A 21555-nucleotide genomic window follows, 5' to 3' on the forward strand; every position below is an offset into this window, starting at 1 on the left:
CCCATTTCTTTGGCTGTGATCTATTCTGAAGGGTTTGTCCTTATGCCCTAATTTCTTCAAAGAGTTTAGACTCTAGACTGAGTTCAAAGGGATGAATGGTGTGAGAAAAAAAAAAAACAACCAACAACAAGCATTTTCTTTACTTCTGTGTCATCTTGCATCAAATGCATCACAAATTAAATATTTGTAAAATATGACGAAAGTAAAAAAGTTTCATCACATCACATCACATTTACACTTCTAAATCCTTCATTTCAGAAAGGCCTTTTGAAGTGGACAGTTTTGAGCACTAAAGACCCTTCAACGTGTTGCCATAAAAAGTAAAAAAAATATAGTGCTTCTTTGATGAATAACCCATAATTTTGGTCATTATTTAAATCTGTAACATTAACAGAACAGGATGAACTCTTTAAGTTATAATAACAGTAATATTTACAGTTAACTGTTTGTTCAAATCCCTAACCTAGCATGAACAACAGCGATTCTTGCCTTAGAAAACACTGTTAATTAGAACTGAATCCACTTTTACAGCTTTTTCTCAGACTGTATCCAGCTCTTGAGGCACTCAGCATGACCGTGATGGGTACTTTTCTGTGCCATCCGTTTTTGTGAGAAACATAAAGTTGATGGGGAGGACCAAAAATAAAGGTAGGGGTCCACTTGAGTTAGGTTTAATGGGGGGTGAAGGACTAAGATGTAGCTATGAGGAAAACTTTGAAGTACAGTAGCATAAAACCAAAATGCTGATATGCCCAAGCAGACTGGAATGACTGCGGGGAGCTGAAAAAAGACTGCAGACTGCTGTCTCCTTATGCTTTTATAGGCTGAGTATAAGTCCTAAAGCTTCAGTGATTTGTTAGTTAACTAGCAACAAAGTGTGAAGTGACTGACTCTTCCCAGTAAAACAGACTCTTTAAGATCATTTTCACCCTCTGCCCGTGGGCTGCACAGTTCATTGAAACCAGGAGTGTTTGAAAAGGATGTTAGTCTTTCAGAGCAGAGGTACACTTAGACAATGTGTTCACAAACACACACATCTTGAGTTCAGATAAAAGATGTTGTAAATATTTGATTTGGTGACCTTTCGGAAAATATAGCACTTTGGGGCTCCCAGCTGTTCATGAATGCAATTTCAAAGTCACATTCTCCAGGTCATAAGCTGGCGCAAATATTCATCGGTACTTTGTATAAGTGAAGTTACAGGTGAAGGAGACCTCATTATTGCTGCACAAACTTATTAATCTTGTTTTCCTCTTTTGGAAAAAATACATAGCTTCAGTTCTACAATAAAATTTATGTATTGCTTGCGTTTTACTAACCTCCACAGACAAAGCAGGATTTCACATGTGATGACAACAATTTGGTTTAGAATGGAAGGTAAAACGATATGGTACATCTGACAATGATCAGTTCCCTGAAGGGACATGAATGACAGTGTGGTAAAAGGTAAACACTATTGAGATTGACATTACTTAAAGTGATTATAAATAATACCAACCCCACCCATCTCCTCTCAGTCCCCCAGATGCAAGCCCTGCCCTGAATAAAATGCAGGAAAGGACTGAGCCACCCCACCAAAGAGCAGGCAGACAGCAAGGCACAGAGAGCGAGAGAGAAAGACACCCATTTACAGCTTAACTGCCTTGTTCAGTCCGTCAGACTCTCACTGCCACCTCTATCTTATCCTCTCCCACTCTTTCTCTCTAGTCTCTTTAAATCTTTCTCTCACACACATACACACACTTATTCAAATACACTCATTCAGCTCAGCTCATTCACGGGCACGGGTCAGACAGCCTCACATTTCACCTTGCTCTGCCCTTGGCTCAGAAGAGAGAGATCCCTGCAAGGTGCTGCCATCACACAGGACACAGTCTTTTTTAACTTATTCAGGTTGGACTGAGGGACCTGGAAACTCCAGGACAATCTAACAAGATCAAGAAGTTTCTTCAGGATGGAACTGCATCACTTTCGTTCATCGTTCTGAAGAGCAAGACTAACAGACAGCTGGTTACAACACCAAAGAGAAACATTTGAATTCAAAGTTGGTCACTTTGTTTTTATTAAGGATTTTTAACCTTATATTCTAATGCTCCTGCTAACGGGATCTGCGTGAGGCAGAGAGCCCTGCGAACAACAGCATCATGCCGACTGCTTGTGCAAGGTGCACCTTGGGAGTCTGACCCATCATGTGCAAATGGACACCTACTACCGCTGGTCTCCACTTCGCTGGCTCAGCCCCCCCTTCTTATCCTGCTACCCTGGTATGCTTGTCCCTACTCTCTCTGGCTTGCTCTGCTCTTGGAGGTTGCCCACCTGCACTGGGGCATGACCCCCTACATGCGCTGGCACAAGGGACAAACTGCTCGTGGACTCTGGAGCGGCACACACGCAGCTATAACCACCTCGAGGGTGACGTTCGCCTGCGACGCCTCTATTCTGCCAACAAGTTCTTTCTCTGCATCGACAAGACGGGCAAGGTGGATGGCACACGTCGGAAAAATTACGCTGACAGTGAGTAGATACACAGTGCTATCTCCATTCATGTGTCACTGCAGAAAGGGAGTGGGGCTCATTTGGTCTTTATGATCTTTCATTGACTTTCTTATCATTCGTGTTTTATGGCTCTTTTAGTTCACTGCTTGTACAGTCAGACTTTGTATTACGAGTTTGTACAAAGGTGTTGCTAGGTAGGATTTGAATCAAAATATTTGTAAAGTGAAGGCCCTTCACTGTTATATGTTTTCCCACAAATCTCAGAATTAAAACTTTAAATCTCTTATTTGCAAATTTCTTAAAATTGCAGTTTTATTTCCAACCATTTGACTTATTTGTGGTACTTAGAACTTCTCATTTTTGTGGCCGTATTGTGACCATATATCCTACAATGTGACCATTTCTGTGTATCAGTTACCTGTTTTTTTACTCAGAGGTGAAAACAGAATCAGATTGGTTGCACAGGAGAGGATTAATGTAACACTTAACTGCATCATTACCAAAGTTTGAAATTAAGTGCACTGTCAAATTCACATGCAAGTTCAACATGTATTAAGAATAGTATTTTGTTTTAGAGTCTTTACATTGTGACGCAAAAATGTGTGTGTTATTTTATTATGAAATAACAGGTGCAGCTGGTCTCTAGAAAACCTAAGATAAATGAACCAGATGTGCCTGTCATCAAAGTTATCCCAAGCTCCTAACAAATCATGTCTACCCTACCTCCCAGTTCCATTATCGTTACACTTTTCCAGCTGGAGTTTTACTCTGTCATCCCTCTGTCACGGTTCAAAAGTGGCTGCTCATTCATTTGAATTTGAGATTTAAGTGGTGTGGGTCATGAAGATCATAGTGGGCTGACCCTGGCTGTGGTGTAGTTGCAAAAGTGAGTGAGTCAGACTTCTTTCCAGGCAAGTTGCTTTAACTGCTCTGCCACTGTGCAGATCTCAACTGTTGCATGACATTTGTTTACAAGTTAGGCTCTCCACGGCTTTCTCAGATCAGCTTAGATGCTTGAGCATCGTACAGCTGGGTGAAATTGTACAGCCCTCTTAAGCAATTTGCTTGAACATTTACTTACCATCCTCTCATTTCCTGTGCCTGAATTGAGCTCATTTTGGTAAAGAGGGTCCCCTTCTCAGAAAGGTATCCTTACTAACTTTCTAAAAGTTGTCTTTACTTTTAGAGAAAGTCTATATTTTGACAAAAAAAAAAAAACATCATATTATGAGTCCATTTACCTTGTGCAGAATGAAAACTGAGTTTGCATTGTTGATGTTGCTTTGCTGCTGTCCACCTTGTCCTCTGCATAGCCCTCAGCGTCCGTCAACACTGCCGTGTTGCCCAAACAGCCTCGCACTGACCCCCCCTCTCACTTTTTCCAACTCCCGCTCCCAAACTCTCAGGTGCAAAAACAGTTGGAATTAGTCAACCAGCCCTTGGCTAATTGAGGTAGGAAAATATTGTATCTATCCCAGTGAACTCAGACTAAAGACTGAGATGTAAATGGATGGATGGGATATTATTCCTTTAATAAGTGCATGCTGTAGTATGTGCACTTTTAAGGCTTTTAATTACATTTAATTCACAGATTATGCAGGTGAGATTGTTTTTCTTTTCTTTTTGGAAGCCTCTAAATTGGCTAAAGTGGCAGTCTTGGAAGACTAAGCTTAATGTGTTACCAGAATAAATTTGAATAGTACAGAGTTTGGACACTTAGCACTCAGACATGGCTTTTATAATTGTGCGTATGATTTTAGTGCGTCACAAAAAAGCTTTTCTTTGACTCCATTTCCTGAAACTTGTTTTTGTCCAGGTGCTGATTATAGAACAGAACTTTGAAGTTTCAGGAAAGTAGATTGAAGTCAATCAGCATCCGTAAGATTTAGATCGTTTATAGCCACCTAATGCAAACTAGACAAGCTTATTTAACTATACTTTCGCAGATGGGGGTGAGTGAAAAAGAAGTGTGGTTGTATTTCCTGATATTTTGACAGTTCTTATTAGCTGTTGGGACTACACAAACTAATAATAATAATAAATCAACACGCACAATCCCAGTGCATTTTCTAGTAAATTCTATGCAGCTACAGAAGTATGATGTTAAAGCCAGCAATAAAATGTTTCATTAAAGTCCTTTAAAATGGGTTAATGGCAAATAATTCACTGTAATGTTATGAAATATTAAGTTTATTTGCTGCCTACATCTCTCAATAATTGAAATGCATTTTGCACACATAATGGTATACTTTCGACATCTAAACAGCTGGGACCAACAAGTAAACTGGTCAAACCTTAAAGAACCTCTTGCACTAGTGTGGGATTCAGATGCTAATCAAAAAATGGCCTTCAGTTTCGCATCTAATTTAATTTAATAATGGAATCTGTCAGATATAACAATGTATTTTCCTATGTTTTCTGGAGAGTAACAAATACAGTATTGCAGATTATAAGTTTAACTACTAGTAAGATATGTTGAGTTGGAAAAGGCCCTGACAACCAACAAACACTACTTGATAACTAAGGTGGTTTGTTGAGTGTGAAATCAGATATATAACTTAATGTTTTCTGTCCATTCCTTTGAAGGATTTAGCCAAGGTTGTTTTCTTTTACACTTTTCGTGTTGCAGGTACTTCTAAAATATTGCTGGCTGACAAACCAGCTTAGCTCTTTTTTCCCCCTTAACATTTGGCTTTAAAAAACACTGTTGAAGTCTAGGGCGTATGTGGTTGAGGACATCAAATGCTTGACTTGAGGCCAGGCAACAACACTGCGTTTAAGGAAATAAAGTCATGCGACAGGCATAATCAGAAAAGTCACTTTTGCTAAAATATGGCCACTTTGCAGTTTGCCAGGCCTTTCCCTCCTTCTCTCTTTTTCTCTCGCCCTCCTTCTTCCATTTCAGCTGTATTTACAAGAGTTGTGTCATGTTTACCAAGTTTCCCCTTGCTTTTCTGCATCTTGCCTTAGATGTTACCGTTTCCCTTGCCGTGATTTCATAGGTGTGTTGAGCTTGGACCCAAGTCACGGGAAGAAAATCATCCACCCGTTCTGAATATATTGTGGAATTATTTAAAACATATTTCAAAAAGAGAGACTGTCAGTTCATGGACGCTTAAAGGCCACAGAGGAGAGATTGTGCGCAACTGAATGGTGGCACATAAACCTTTGTAGAATCCCATATAATTTCCCAATGTCATATCTGAAGAGTTACAAATTTTATTTGATTACTGAATTCAGGAAAACATTTGACAGTTCTTTAACATTATCAAAATTAAATGAGACATTAGCTATGTTTCCTTCCAATGATGTGAATGAAACTTTCCCAATAGTCAAAGATAACAAAATTGTCACTTCCTGATAAACTGATGGCAAATAACAAAGAAAAATAGAATCTGCTGCGGTAAGAGCAGCGACTTTCTTTCTTAAAAAAAAGTACTTGCGCCCCATGAAGGTGCAGTGAATGTGCAATAATTTTTGGAGCTGCAACACCCCTCAAGACAGTTCTGGGAGAGTATACTGCCAAACTACTTTGATGATGGACTTTGTCAAAAGAATTTTAGAATGACCAAAGCAGCTATCAGATATTTTAAAATGTGGTCAGACTGCTGGTATGTCCATTAATGCTGTCCCATTGCACACAGTTCCGACAAGTAAGTGGATTGCCTTTGCACTTAATAAATTGTTCCTATTAAAGCTAAGTCACATGACTTTGTTAATATGCATTCTGGAATCTATTTGGTTAAAGTTTTTCCATTGTAGTTTATACACATTTGTTTTTAACTGGGATAAAAAGTTTATCCTACTCAGTTTATTGTAAATTGTCCCATTTTATGTGAATCTTGCTGTTTCCATTAAACATTTTTATCCGATAAGTAGATGGATGGAAACATAAGTACTTAGCAGCCTTATATTTGAGAGTACGGCAGGGCATGTACTCTACTAAGGACCTTTCATAAGTGTAGAAGTGAAGCTCCTGGTCTGTGACAGTTTAAGTGCTAAGGGCACATGGGTGCTAGGTGATTCCAGACTTCTTGGAAAGTCCGGGAATGTTGCTTACATTTAACCTGTGGGGGCCTCTTGGAGATTTTGGTGCCAGGAAAAAAAAGAAAATCCTACAAATCCTGCCTTTTTAATCCTTCCGATGGACAGTGGTCCAGCGTATACTGTAGTGAGAAAATGCTTGAAATCCAGGACTTGCCAGGTGTTTTTGGCTCTGGAGAGAAAAGGAAACACTGCCAGAGCTCTAAAATGGCTTAACTTTTTAAACCTTTTTTTTTTTTTGGAAAAATTATTTTTGATGTTATGAATGGATTAAATGAAGCTGTGTAAAACATATTAAAAAGCCTTTGGTGACTGGCTGAATCAGCATTGTACTGGAAAGTGCAAATGGTAACTTACAATTTCTAAAACACGTATCTTATAGCTAAATAGGCAGTCCTGCTTGTCAAATAATTTATGATATAGCTAGTCGTTAAATATAAATGTAAATAATTTCATATGAGTCTAAAAGATTACCTCGTACATCAAGATCCGGTCAGTTGAATTTGCTTAATTGTCAGTCAGAAGCTTCTTGTTTTCATAGTGATTTGTAAGGAAACTGTTGTTGATGCATACTATATTTTTTTGCCTGAATCACTTGGTATATTTATTTACTATAATACTTAATGCTTATTGCATATTACCTTCTTTTCTCATGTGCTAAACCTAAAAGGCACTTGTAGTCTTATTACAGTAGCAATTTCATTTTACTAAAAAGGCACAATAGGTGAACTGAATAGATTTTTTTGGTCACATTTTACTTTGATGGTCCATTTATTGAATTTAAGTTACATTGCATCTACATGCCAACTAATTCTCGTTAGATTATAAGTAGACTGTTAGGTCGGGTTTGGGGTTAGGGATTGAGTAAATTGACATGTACTTGCAAAGTTTCTTATAGTGAGTTAAATGTCTGTTGAAGGATCGTATCAACAGATATTAAGCAGACAGTCTACTAATACTCAAAAGGACCATCAAAATAAAGAAAGTGTTACCGATTTTTTTGTCATGATGCTAAGAAGTCTCTTCTTATCCTGATAGCAATTAAATTAAGTTGTGCAAATGTATTTATATGTATAGTAATATTCTATGCAAGGTGTTGGACCAAGAAAAGTTTGTCCAATCAAAACATTCTGTCAGAACATTACAATAGGCTCTCTTCCCTGCCAAATTTTGTAATTCCATACATCTGTGCATTCATTTTCTTTTTGGCTTAGTCCCTTTATTAATCTGTGGTTGCCACAGTGGAATGAACCACCAATTTATCCAACAAATATTTTACGCAGCTGATGCCCTTCCAGGGGCAAAGCAGTGGCGCAGTAGGTGGTGCTGTCGTTTCACAGCAAGAAGGTTGCTGGTTCGAGCCTCGGCTCAGTTGGCATTTCTGTGTGGAGTTTGCATATTCTCCCTGTGTTTGCGTGCGTTTCCCTCTGGGTGTAAGCAGTACAGGTAAATTGGGTAGGCTAAATTGTCCGTAGTGCATGAGTGTGTGTGTGAATGTGTTTGTGGATGTTTCCCAGAGATGGGTTGCGACTGGAAGGGCATCCGCTGTGTAAAAACTTGCTGGATAAGTTGGCGGTTCTTTCCGCTTTGGTGACCCCGGATTAATAAAGGGACTAAGCCGACAAGAAAATAAATGAATGAATGAATGAATGAATGCACCTGCAACCCCTTTCTGGGAAACATCCATGCACTCTCATTCACACACATACACTACGGATAATTTAGCTTACCCAATTCACTTTTACCGCATGTCTTTAGACTTGTGGGGGAAATCCACACAAACAACGGGAAAACATGCAAACTCCTCACAGAAATGGCAACTGACCCAGCCAAGGCTCGAACCTGCAACCTTCTTGCTGTGAGGCAATTGTGCTACCCACTGCGCCACCATGATGCTTTCAGACAGAGCATGGCAGGCAAATATTTTAACAACCTAACTTCTTTTTTTAAGGTTTGCTATTGTAATCTACAAACTGTATTATGATGTCTGGTGAATGCTTTGTGTTGCATTGTAGTGATGTTGTCTAGTGTCCTTTGTGTTAAAGAGGCGTGATTTTTGCACCTTTAATGAACATTTACACATGCTGAACAAAGCCAAGCTATAATAACATTATTCAGGTCTATTAGTCCTACTTCACATCAATGCAGCTGGAATGATTTGACATTTTAAAGTGACGAACTATTTCTTTTACCTGACTAAAATCAAACTTAAACTTTTTTCATGGAGTCAGTGTGTCAGTTTGAATCCAGTGATCTCTGAAGACATCGCAAAAACAGCCAACAATAACATCATAAAACGCTGCCTAGTCTTGTGATGACTCAACTAATGCAATATATATTTACATTCAAAGGTTGGACACTCTATATACCCAGTGGTGCTATTACTGACAGGCAGTCTCACGGTTCAGAAGGTATTGCTCAGCTTCTCTCATCTTCGCTCGCCAAACGGTAATGTTTGTAGAAAATTGACCCGAGGCCATTTCTTCCTGAATGAGAAGTCATTAGCACTGTTATTATTATTATAACTTTTTGTGAGGGATGTAAAACAAGTATTAATTAGATCAGTTGGGAACCCACAGCTTGGCTAAATCATGCTGTACCATATGCTGACTAGCATCTGCCAAAGCCAACACAGTCCACCTCTCTTGGCTCCAGGGCGAAATTAAACAGACAGACAGACTCGGCCTCATTGTGACTGGGTTCAGGCACTAGGCAGCAACGAACTGGAGCACCCTCTTGGGACTGAAGTCGCTCTGAATTGACCTTTTGATTAAAGCCATTCACCTTCAAGTGTAGGTTAACCCAGACCGTGTATCTTGGAGACTGTGAGCGACTACTGTGGGATTACCCTGCATGCATTTATGACATTTTAAGATTTACACATTTTTCGCCTGTCACATTATATTGTGGTATAAAACTGTCATTTAGGGATGAATATCAGTCGAAACACAGGCTTATTAAACAGATTTCTCTTAGTCTGGGATACTGGCTTACCCTAGTCTCGCACTAGGGTTTCATTAAAAGTTCACTGTATTTATGTTGTCCTTCGCTTTATGCTTTCATGACCTATTTGATACTGCTCCTTATCCATTCCTTATTTTATGATGATACATCAATAATTCAGTGTGAATAGAGTAGTGCCTTTCTAATCAGAGCAGAAATCTAAGGAAACTCCTTATAAAATATGTCATGATAAGAATGTGACGCACACAGTGCACCTCTTTACATTCTTATACAGCTGACTGAGTTGTAAAAAACGGCAATAAAATGGATCTGAGTCACCAAAAACAGGCCTATCCTTCATCTGTATGAGAATTCCAATGGCCACAATGGAAAAACTTCTTTCTAAAATAGATATTTAAAATTATTAAGTGCTACAATGGGTAGTGGATTTGGCAGCTTTTGATTTATAATGTCTTATGATTTGTGAATGACAAAGTGCTGTTCTTATATTTGGAAGTGTGTCGCACAATTAGCTGCTGGCATAAACATACTGTAGTTATAAAAGGATTTGCGTATATAAAACAACATGACAACAAAAAACTAAGCAAACATTCAGATCACCATGGCAGCATGGTTTACTCTTGAGTATATTGCTACCTGAATTTCTTGCTTTTGTCTGACCTAAAATGATCGACTTCAACAATAATGAGAAATGTTACTTAATATGAAAGCATATTAAAAATGACTTTTATACAATTATTTGATACTAAAGACTTGATAAGAGTTATTTGAAAATGCATTTTTGTCATGATACTGGATTTCGATACCAATCGATACTGAAATTTGAAGAACGTCTATTCCTGCTAACATTTGAGCGCTGTTGAGCACGTTCTTAAACATTGCTGATTTGCCATTGTGTTCACGTGCTCAACAGAAATGACTGGGATTGGCCGTGAAAGTCATTAGTTCACCGAACTCGCTGATGTTTACTGAGTGTAAACACAGATACAGGGACACTGGAGCATTTCAAGACACATCGATCAGCTGGTTTGTCTTTAAGCTGACACATGAGCGATCGGCTGATAAAACATGGCTTTAAAAAACAGTGTCCCTGTATCTGTGGTAAACAGCAGTGAGTTCGATGAACTGATTACCTTCATGGCCAAACACAGTCATTTCTGTTGCGCACGTGAACACAATGGCAAATCAGTGGTTTAAGAACGTGCAACAAACATCACTCAAATGTTAGTGGGAAATGGACATTTTTTTAAATTTCAGTATCAATTGGTACCAGTACCTCGACAACCCTAGCGTAGAAATGAAAAACATAGTTGGGATAGTTCACTCAAAAATAAAAATGACCATATTAGTTTAGTTACACTACCTCATGTGCTTTTGAACCAGGGGTTTCCAAGCTTGGTCCTGGAGGGCCGGTGTCCTGCATATTTTAGTTCCAACCCCAATTTTACACATCTGAACCAGCTAATCAAGCTCTTTCTGGGTATACTAAAACTTCCTGGCAGGTGTGTTAAAGGAAGTTGGAGCTAAACTGTGAAGGACACTGGCCACTTGCTTTGTTTTGTTGAACAAAAAATAAGACATTTTATCTTATTTTGTGTTCAGGAGAAGAAGGAAACTTAAAATGGTTTTGAACAAGTGAAGGATGTGTATATTAGGACAAAATTTTTATGTCCTAATTTTCCTATCTCTTTAATATATACCAAAAAAAAATTTAAAGTTACTTTAGTAAATAAAAACTGAAACGAAGACTAAAATAATTGGTCAAATAACATTTTCATTAACTGAAATGAAAATTCATTCATTCATTCATTCATTCATTTTCCTTCAGCTTAGTCCCTTGTAATATTTTTATATTACAAGCAACTTGTCCAGCATATTTTTTACACAGCAAATGCACTTACTATATAGTGCATGTCTTTGAACTGTGAGGGAAACAGCACCCGGAGGAAACCCACGCCAACACCGGGAGAACATGTAATCTTCACACAGAAATGCCAACTGACCCAGCTGGAACTCAAACCAGTGACTTTTTTTTTTGGCTGTGAGGCGACAGTGCTAACCACTGAGCCACTCTGTCCCTATAAAAAATTCATAATAAATGAAAAACTAAAACTAACAACAGTCAATAGAAAAACTTCCTGAAGTAAAGTAATAATTAGCTAAAAATATATAATTAGTTTCCGAATTCATATGCACTAATTCTGTGGTGAGAAATCTGACTTGTGGCTGGTTAAGTACCTGTAGATGCCGCTTTTACAAACAAAAGGAAAATAAATTTCTTCATTTGCCAAAAAAAAAAAAAAAAAAAAAATGCTAAAGAGACAAGTTTAACTACATTAAAAGTAGAAATTTGTCCTATTTCTTCTTAGTCCAGTGTCTGTTTAAAATATATTACTTTTATTACTAAGAGGTTTGAAGAGGAGTTAACGTAAAGTTTGCTTTGGTTGACACTGTATGTTTTGTTAATTGTTAAATTAGAATTACCTACACTGAAATGTTTGTGTTCATAAAGTAAAATAAAAGATATATTAAAACTAACAAAAACTCTATGAAATAAACAACAAAACAAAACAAAAATTTACAGCAAATTTAAAAATAGTTTCAAAATAAAATTTAACTTAAAAAATGCTAAACTATTATATCCTTGGGTGAGGTTCTGAAACTCTTTCAGTACCTATTTATAAATGATTTTATTTGTCCATCACACCTATTTTTATCATCTTGTGATCTCAAAACAAAACCACACGACTTTTTTTAATGTTGATACTGGAATTTTTTCAGTAAAGGTGTTTCCATCTTAGTTTATGTGCATTTTTTCCCATTGAAAGAAAAGTTTATCCTAACCAGTTGTGCACATACGTTTTTATGCACATTTTTTAAAATGTATGCAAATCTTGTAATTATTTGTATGCAATAATCCAAAATGTGCATAAAATAGGTGGATGGAAACAGTTTGTGAAGGCCAACAACAGTGTTTCAACAGCTTTATCTTGCCACCTAAAGATGTAAAGTAATTATGATGTGGTGAAATGTGCTGTCCTGAAAAGACATATAAGGGCATTGTCTATCAGCACAGTGAGTCATAAACACACATAGGAATTGGCCCCATGGTGTAAACATAATGTGTTTGTGATTGCTCACTTAGGCACTTGTTGATTGTCGAAACTGATAAGTTATATAGCGGTTATGATTTGATTTGTCTTGTATCAGATTTTTTTTTTAGCACACATTAAATTAATAATACGAATTTACTGCACCTCACAGTTCTTTTCAGTTGTTTTGGCAAATCAATTTACATCTGTAGCCATTATGCTACCACCAACATTACAAAGCTGTCCAAATGTATACATTATCTTAATTTCCTGACACAGTTTTCTTTTTGTGTTGCCCCATTACCACAACTGGGATTAAGAAACACTTTACAAAAATTGCATATTTTCCCACACACTCCTCAAGATCTGTTTAGTTTCCTGTGTGGCCAATTAGCTGAATCAACATGCTCAGGATGTGTGCTGTCTGTCAGTTCTGCAATCTTTCATCTGCAGGTCTACACACAGCAGAGCACACTGTAAATGTATGTTTGTATTCTTCTTTTCTGTCTGATTGAGACCAGACTAGATTTTATAAATGGGCTCTGTGAAATGTTGCTTTGCTGATTTCTTAAGAACTGGTTCTTTGTATGTTATTAATTGATTAAAGAGATTACCAGAGCAGTTACTGAGTTAGTGTTTGACTGTCTAACTGAATTGAAAATTTTCATTATTAATGTTTTCGAATTTTAATACAGCACACTTACAGGAAAAAAAAAAACATACATTTCATGATGACTTTTCAAACGTTCCAAAACCACTTTTTTGCTTCACGTGTGATTTTAAACTTCTAGATAGGAAAGTAAATGATTGACCAATACCTAATGCAATATTTTCATCAGTTGATTTGCTTCAGGATTCATTTATTCATTCATTTTCTTGTCGGCTTAGTCCCTTTATTAATCTGGGGTCACCACAGCGGAATCAACCGCAACATCCAGCAAGTTTTTACGCAGCGGATGCCCTTCCAGCCGCAACCCATCTCTGGGAAACATCCACACACTCATACACTACGGACAATTTAGCCTACCCAATTCACCTGTACCGCATGTCTCTGGACTGTGGACTCTGGAAGGAAACCAGAGTACCCAGTGGAAACCCACGCGAATGCAGGGAGAACATGCAAACTCCACACAGAAACGCCAACTGAGCCAAGGATCGAACCAGCGACCCAGCAACCTTCTTGCTGTGAGGCGAACGTGCTACCCACTGCACCACTGCATCGCCTTTACTTCAGGGTTGCAATTTGTAAAAGATTTTGGGCACAGAAAGATCTAGAGCAGTGGTCTTAAATTCTTGGAGGGCCACAGCTCTGCAGAGTTAAGCTCTAACCACCTTCAAATCACACCTGCTCAATAGTCTTTAGTAGTTTTGAACACTGTGTTTGATAAGGGTTGGAGCAAAACTGTGCAGAGCTGCGGCCCTTCAGGAATCATTCATCCTTGCAGTTGAATTGCTTCATTCAGTTTTGATTTAAAATCTATGTTTTTATTTTTTCATATTTTTCTAACCAGGCTCAATAAAATGCATGAAGATTTATTCTGCCGATTTTATTTGAAAAGGAAAATCGGGTTGGTGTCAGAACCCAATGTCAGGCCGACATCAATGTCCAACACCCCAATCTAAAATCAACCAAATATCAATGTCTAATGATGTTAAAGCTTGACATTGTGTGGACATTACTACTATGACATCTATCAGATGTTGGATTTTGATTGCCATACTTGATGAATTAATGTCAGTATTTGACGTCAATTTGACATTAGTTTAAGATGTTAGCTTGACGTTGGATTTTGGTCACTTTCCAAGACAATGTAATATCAACCAAATATTCATCTAATGATGTTACAGCTTGACGTTGTGTGAATGTTACCACTATGACTTCTATCAGACGTTGAATTTTGGTTGCCATACTTGCAAATAAATGAGGGTATGTGACATCAATTTGATAGTTTAAGATGTCGGCTTGACATTGGATTTTGGTCACTTTCCAACACAACCTAAAATCAACCAAATATCGTCATTTGACGTCGTTATTGGATGTCATAATAACGTTGTCCATAGATCCTGGCTAGACATTGAATTGTGGTCACCTGATGTCAGGACATAAATCTAACCTATTATTAACGTCTTATAACTTTGTGTGTCTGCTGGGTAGTTATGGGAATCGGCCAAAATGTCCATATTGGTAAATCTCTAGTGAAGATTACAATTTTCCTAAGTTGTAAATCATTATTTTTTTTGTAAAATTAACTAATGGAGCTTTGAGCTTGCTATTTTTTAAAAGTTTCATATTGCATTTATATGTAAAAGTAATTGATTACTTCAAATGTCTGTATTTCTTTCAGTAAACTGAATATTAAATCATCTGCAATCTGCAAAGATAAAATTAGACCTTTTTTAACAACTGGTCTAGAGGTCATTTTTCATAAACATACTTAGTCCGTTGTTTCAAGATCACACAGGTGTCTTAGCAGTTAAAACGACATTGCAAAAACACATCAAAAATGCTAATCAATTTGATGTCAAAACGTTGACGTCTTTTTGACATCCATACTGTTACTTACTGACAATATGATGACATATTGATGCCTTTTTCACCACAAAAATAACAACAAAAAAATTATTATAATTAAAAAAAAAGTTTTATCTGAAAAGCTTTAATTCTAAATTCCAAAATTACAGTTTAGTATCCCTATAATTCATGTAAACTACCTTGAAAGGCATATATCTACATCAAATTGACGTCTGGCATTGGTGTCAAGGACCATTTTTTGACACCAACATATTGTCAGTTTGATATTTTGGCATCAAGGTAGTCAATTCACATCAAATCGTTTTTGATGGAGTTTTATAATGTTATTTTGACATCAAGGTACCTTGCTGAAATGTTTCACACGGACCAGAATGTGTCAAAATGTTTTGATTGGCAATAATGCTTGTTCTATATTTATTTGTAAGAAATAATGTCACTTTTGTTACATACAGATCTTAATGGGCACTAACACGTCTGATGTTAGAGCTCTTTGAAACCTGGAAAGATGGAAAGATGTCATCGCCGCTCAATTCAGTTGCGAAGTTTCAGGTGAGCTCTGATCAGAAAGTTCCAGACCAAGGTTGAGTGGACAAGGGCCAGAAATCCCCCATGGAGGATAGTGTTAAGGTCAAGGCCTCTCTCACTAGCTGAGTGATTTGACAGATCTGACAAGAAGCTGATGGCCCCTTTGTGCTGGCTGTCAGCTTCCTGTTCAGTCCGTCTCATTTCAGTGCTTTGAAACACACAGTGAGCTCCAGCCATGGAAAACATCCTGCTTCAGACTGACCAAGTGGAACTCCTTGTCTACGCTCAGTCTGCCCTGCTTCAAGTACAACCATCTTTTCTATTGCCACAACCTTTGTAACTCCACTGCTATTTTTAGGTTAGGTACTTTGTCTAATGCGATAATGTAACTGATTTGGGTTCTAGATTAATGTTCTATGACAACAACAAGTAAGTCCCCTAGACTTACAGTACACATGTTCTAGAGTTCAAGTTCAACCACAGCTTTATTTGAATGAGCTCTACATGTATTATCAAAGATGCAGTATAGTAGAGCACTGGTCTCTTCCCCAAGCCTGTTTTCAGACTGCATCTGCATTTTGGCTGGCAGACGGATCTCCTCTCCTGCAATTTGGTGCAATTAGCCACATTTCAACGATGACCTCAGCCTTAATCCTGTGCCTTTTGATAACGCTGGGTGCAGAAAACAACAGAAGCCTTGAGTCACAAAGTACCGCTTGAATCTGCTTGTAACCATTCGTACCAGCCATTGATGTCTTCCCACTTTCTGGCAGAGGAAGTGATGCATGATTTGGAGGCACTGCTGCACACCCTCTCCTTGATTAAAGAAAAGCCCATTTATGGGGTCTGCTTTCTTTCCTTGCCACCTCACGCTTTTATGTGCCTCACAAGACCAGACACATTAGACCATGTCTTCGTTAACCTCTTTGGCCTACACAGTCCTCTCGACAGAGCCACCGCTTGCCCTTCGGCATGCATAAATTGTTTGTGGGTGGGTGATTGTCTGCTAGATTTTTCCAAGGAAAAAAGCTAGCAAGGGAACCATCCTCAGGGTTCAGACACATATGCACTAGGAATTTACCTTTTTGAAGGTCTGACCACTGGTTTGCAATCACCAGAGTAGTGCAAAGTGACAGCAAAACAACTTCAATTTACTCGAAGATTTTATAAAGAATGCATATTTAATGCTAATCAATTTCTTGCCTTGGCTTCTTTCATTAATTTTCCTTCAGCTTAGTCTCTATTTCAGATACCATGAACCAGCAACTATTCTAGCATATGTACGCAGCGAATGCCCTTCTAGCGGCAACCCAGCATTGAGAAAAACCCATACACACTCACACTCCCACACACACACACACACACACACACACACACACACACACACACACTATGGACAATTTACTTTATTCAAATCACTTAACTACATTTTTTTAATTTTTTGTGGGGGAAACCGGAACACCCAGAGGAAACCCACGCAAACATGGGCAGTGTTGCCAACTTAGTAACTTTTCAGACACCCTTAGCAACAATTTTTCAAAAAAGTGACTAGCGACAAATCTGGCGACTTTTTTTAGTGTTAGTGGAGACTCTCATGTATCCATATTCTACCATTCCTACTCTTCTCAACTAACTGCAGGTGATGCCGCCGGCCCCTTTCCCGCCTCAGAGCACTCACGGGTGGCCCAGTCCTCGTATAAAAGTCTCTCCCACCTGCAGCCTGAGAGCAGATTACCTCTCTGCGTACCAATGGCAAATTAATTCAGCACCGTGAGTGTGAGGTATTTCCCTTGCGCAAGAAAACTAATCTGTTTCTCCTTTGTTTTAAATTTAACAATTTAATTTGAGAGTTTATTCTTTTCTTGTTCACAATCACAGAGATTTTAGTGACAGTTTCGGAACTTGTCTGAGTCTATTCAGGGTGTCTGCAGGGTCTTAAAAGGATTAAAAGCTGATAAACTATTGTGGATAAATTTAAGGCCCTTAAATATTAAAAAGTCTTAAATTCTATTTTGCAAGGTATTAAATTTTATATCATTTTTGATTATGAAATATATGCTTGTATGCTAAAGTTTGGCTGAATTAAATCTGCGAATATCATGATGCTGTGTAGTATGAAATCAATGAAATCCTACTAGATTTGACATCATGCTGCTCAATAGTAATGAATGCAACACTATTATTTCTGCAGTTCTATGGGTGCCAACCTGCTGAATTAGCCAGATTTAATAGATTTGTATTCAGTATATGAATGTTTTAGTTTTGGATTAATTTCTTACATTAGTATTTAGTAAATATACTGTAAGTTAAAATCTCACCAGTGTTTCCAAGTGAAAAGTGCTTGTAAGGTATTAAAATGTATGGAAAGAGTCTTTAAAATTATTGAATTTCACTCTCTGATTCCTCTATATACTCTGTTATTATTTCTGAGAGATTACTGCTAATTCACTACACATCAATACTGATATACTGTATTCTGATATACTGTAACTGTTGGACGCGATTACGTCAGTAATATGCAAATTGACGTATGGCATAATCTAGTGACTTTTAGCGACTTTTCAGGCAGAGCTTAGGGAATTTTCATTTAAAATAGTTGGCAACACTGAACACGGTGAGAACATGCAAACTCCACACAGAATGCAAATTTCTTCATTTTTGTTCAGAGGATGAATAACAGAATTTACTATTTTGGCCGAAGTTTTAAGGACTTTTATGCATGTTTTCTGAATGTTAAGCCAAAACTAAAAAAATATATATTTTTATTGAGCATACAAACTGCTGTACTTGAAGTTCTCCAGTCTACTTGGCCCATACATACAGCACATAGAACATGTTGTCCATCTTGCTTTAGGAGTTGATGATGTCATGTGGCCTCTGACCTTGCATCCATTGACTCTAGAAGTGGCCTCTTTATCTGGGACAGTAATTGAGCAATGAAAGACTTCCTCTGCCTTTGGAGAATCCCTTCAATCAGTCTCAAAGTGAGGTCTTATCACACATCTCTATATCAGAGACATTTCTAGAATACATGCATGTAGCAATGTAAAAATCTTACTTAATGAGCTTGTCCCGCACAGCCATTTGAATCCAATGAACCATTCAACCAAAATTCACACACAAAACCTTTCTCTACCAGTCAATGAGAGAAAGAGCCGTCTGTAAATTAAGTAAAGGCATACAAATGGACAGAAAAAGGACTTGGGGCCCTTGGCTAAATCTCACTTTGTCCCCGTCTGACCCCTGCTCTCCTTCTTGGCCTCTGTGCCTCTCACCTGGGCCGTTTCTCTGTGTGCGGGGGGTAATGGGATACCTGTCACTGGCTCTAATGGCCTTTGAAGGACCTGGCTAATCCCTAGAGTTTGCATTCAGCAAGCCATAAAAGCGAAACGAGGCCGAGGGCAGGCCCCTGAAACTATAACAGCTCTGAATTGAGCGAGAGGGAACGTCAACCAAGTGTGCAACCCTGGCAAATGAGTGTGATAATGGACTCTCAACTGAGTTCAAGTGCCTTGGTGCTTGGGGTTCAAATTTGCACAGCCTCATTTGCTTGGACAATAGCGTCTGAATGGCTTCTGGTGGCACTATAAAGACATGCACAACATATGGCGTTATTAGTTGATACTGGATATTTGATTGTGCATACAAACTTCCTCTATGTTTGATTTTTAAATCACTAGTAATTCAATATCTGTGTAATCTTGACATATACATATGTTACATTTAAATTTACTCATTAAGCAGATGCTTTCATCCAAAAAGTTCTAATTTTAGTTTTTATTCTTTTTTCCTCCCTCATCCTATCATACAGGATGGCGTTTCTGTGTGGGGTTTGCATGTTTTCCCCGTGTTCGCATGGGTTTCCTTCAGGTGCTCTGGATTCCCCCTCAGTCTAAAGACATGCAGTGTAGGTGAATAAGACAAACTAAATTAGGCATATTGTGTGTGTGTGTGTGTGTGTGTGTGTGTGTGTGAGAATGTGAGTGTATGGGTATTTCCCAGTACTGAATTTGCAGCTAGAAAGACATCTGCTGCATAAAACATATGCTGCAATAGTTCATGGTTGATTCTGCTGTGGCGACCCCTGATAAATAAGGAACTAAGCCACTTTGTCAAGCCCACTCATCTGTGTGGAGCACACTCAGAATTGCACAATGTTTTCCAAGAAGTATGGAGTGCTTAGTTGTATGGAGCATATGGAGTTACTTACAGGTGGTCAAGCCAACCCACTTGTGTGACACACTAAGATGTTTTTTTTTTTCCTGAAACATACTGTGTAATTTTGCAGTTACTGTATTACAATTTGAGTTTTTACTTTTTTTATTTAATTTGACAAAATGGTTCAGCATAGTTGTGATGCTGCATAATATATTGGTGACCACACTGATGCTTATTTCAATGCTACTGTTATATTGGCCCAATAAAAAAATAAAGAGGACTTCAATTTATACATGACCTTGTAAAAAAATTGGATTTTGGATTCATATCAAGTCTTAGGGCTCTATTTTAATAATCTAGGTGCAAAGTCTAAATCACATGATGCAAAAGCATTAAGAACAGGTCCGAATCCACATTTGCTATTTCTAGGACGTAAAAATAAGCTTTGCGCTGTGGCGCACGGTCTAACAGGGTTGTGCTTATTTCTTTAATGAGTTATGGTTGTGTTTTGAGTATACCGTGCATTAAACTAATCAATCTCATCTCCCATTCCCTTTAAGAGTCAGTTGCGTCATGCCATGGTGTTGTTTACATGGCAGAATTTGTAAGTGGAAAAACAACGATTCACTAGTGAGAAAACAGTTAAATCTGCAGCAACAATGAAGATTGAGCCTCCTCCATATGGCCTCTATCTCTTTACTTTACTTTTACTCTTTACTCCTTTACTTTCCTGGATAAGAAAACAGTGTTGTACGCTCTCCACTGAAGACATCCATTAGCCTACATATTTAATTTTTGTTTGTTAAGCATAAAGATTTGTTTCCAAACTATTTCTAAATTAAATTCTAATTTCCAACAAACAAATAAATGAACAATAACAACAAAATTATATCTAAACACGTCCTGTTCTTATGCCCCATTTGGTGATGCATTCGTCTCCAAAACCTGACAGGTGGAATACTCTAAACTTCTTTTTATGAAAACAAATATAAATACCCATATAATAATAGTCCTAATAGTAATAACATTATACTAAAGCAAATTGTCATATTGTCATTAAATAAGCTAAAAAAAAAGCCACCCGAGATGAAGAAGGCATGGAGGCAGTGGTTTTTATATTTATGTAGAAAGCAATATTTTTTGTAACATTTTAATCCTTTAACTCTTTTTCATTTGTAAAGATATTTGCGTATTGCTGTATGTCCTGTGTGTATTAAGCAATGTGAGTGAAGCGCACAACTGACGCGCACTGGACTGGACCTGCTTTCAGCTGGTGAATTCCGCAGTCTATTTTATTTCCTCAAAATCTAGAAATTCTTCTTTCTAAACTGGAACACCCACGAGACCACAAAGCAATAAAAATGGATTTGCTATTTAAACGACATGGAGCAAAGCGGGAAAATTAGGGTTGCATTGGTCTGAAAATAACAACATCGTGCCAAACACATCTTGTGCCTTATTGCGTAGGGTGTATGATATGCCCTTGTATACATAAACCTATTTACCGGTTATTGGCTTCTGTATAGTTATAGTTAAGATATCAATGCATCTCTAAAGTATAGGAAATAAATTCTGAATTAGTATTATGGATCATAAAATAACTATTCAAAATTTGTAATATTGGTACATCCCTAATACAATCACAGTTTTAAAATTCTAATAAAATTGCAATAACTACTGTAAATGTACTTTTTTATAAGCAAAATGTATAAATAAACAAAGTCAATCATTTTGCAATTTTAA

The 21555-nt window shown here is 37.7% G+C and overlaps 1 protein-coding gene across 1 annotated transcript in view; it reads left to right on the forward strand.

Annotated features, from left to right (window-relative positions):
• Positions 1 to 2189: 2189 nt before the first annotated feature.
• The window catches only part of fgf22 (fibroblast growth factor 22), a 40226-nt gene continuing 20860 nt past the window's right edge, over positions 2190 to 21555 (forward strand). The window contains 1 exon segment of the mRNA NM_001040095.1: positions 2190 to 2514. Coding sequence (NP_001035184.1) covers positions 2190 to 2514 — 325 coding nt within the window.

The sequence above is a fragment of the Danio rerio genome, chromosome 22, assembly GCF_049306965.1.
Source record: "Danio rerio strain Tuebingen ecotype United States chromosome 22, GRCz12tu, whole genome shotgun sequence".
Taxonomy (NCBI): Eukaryota; Metazoa; Chordata; class Actinopteri; order Cypriniformes; family Danionidae; genus Danio; species Danio rerio.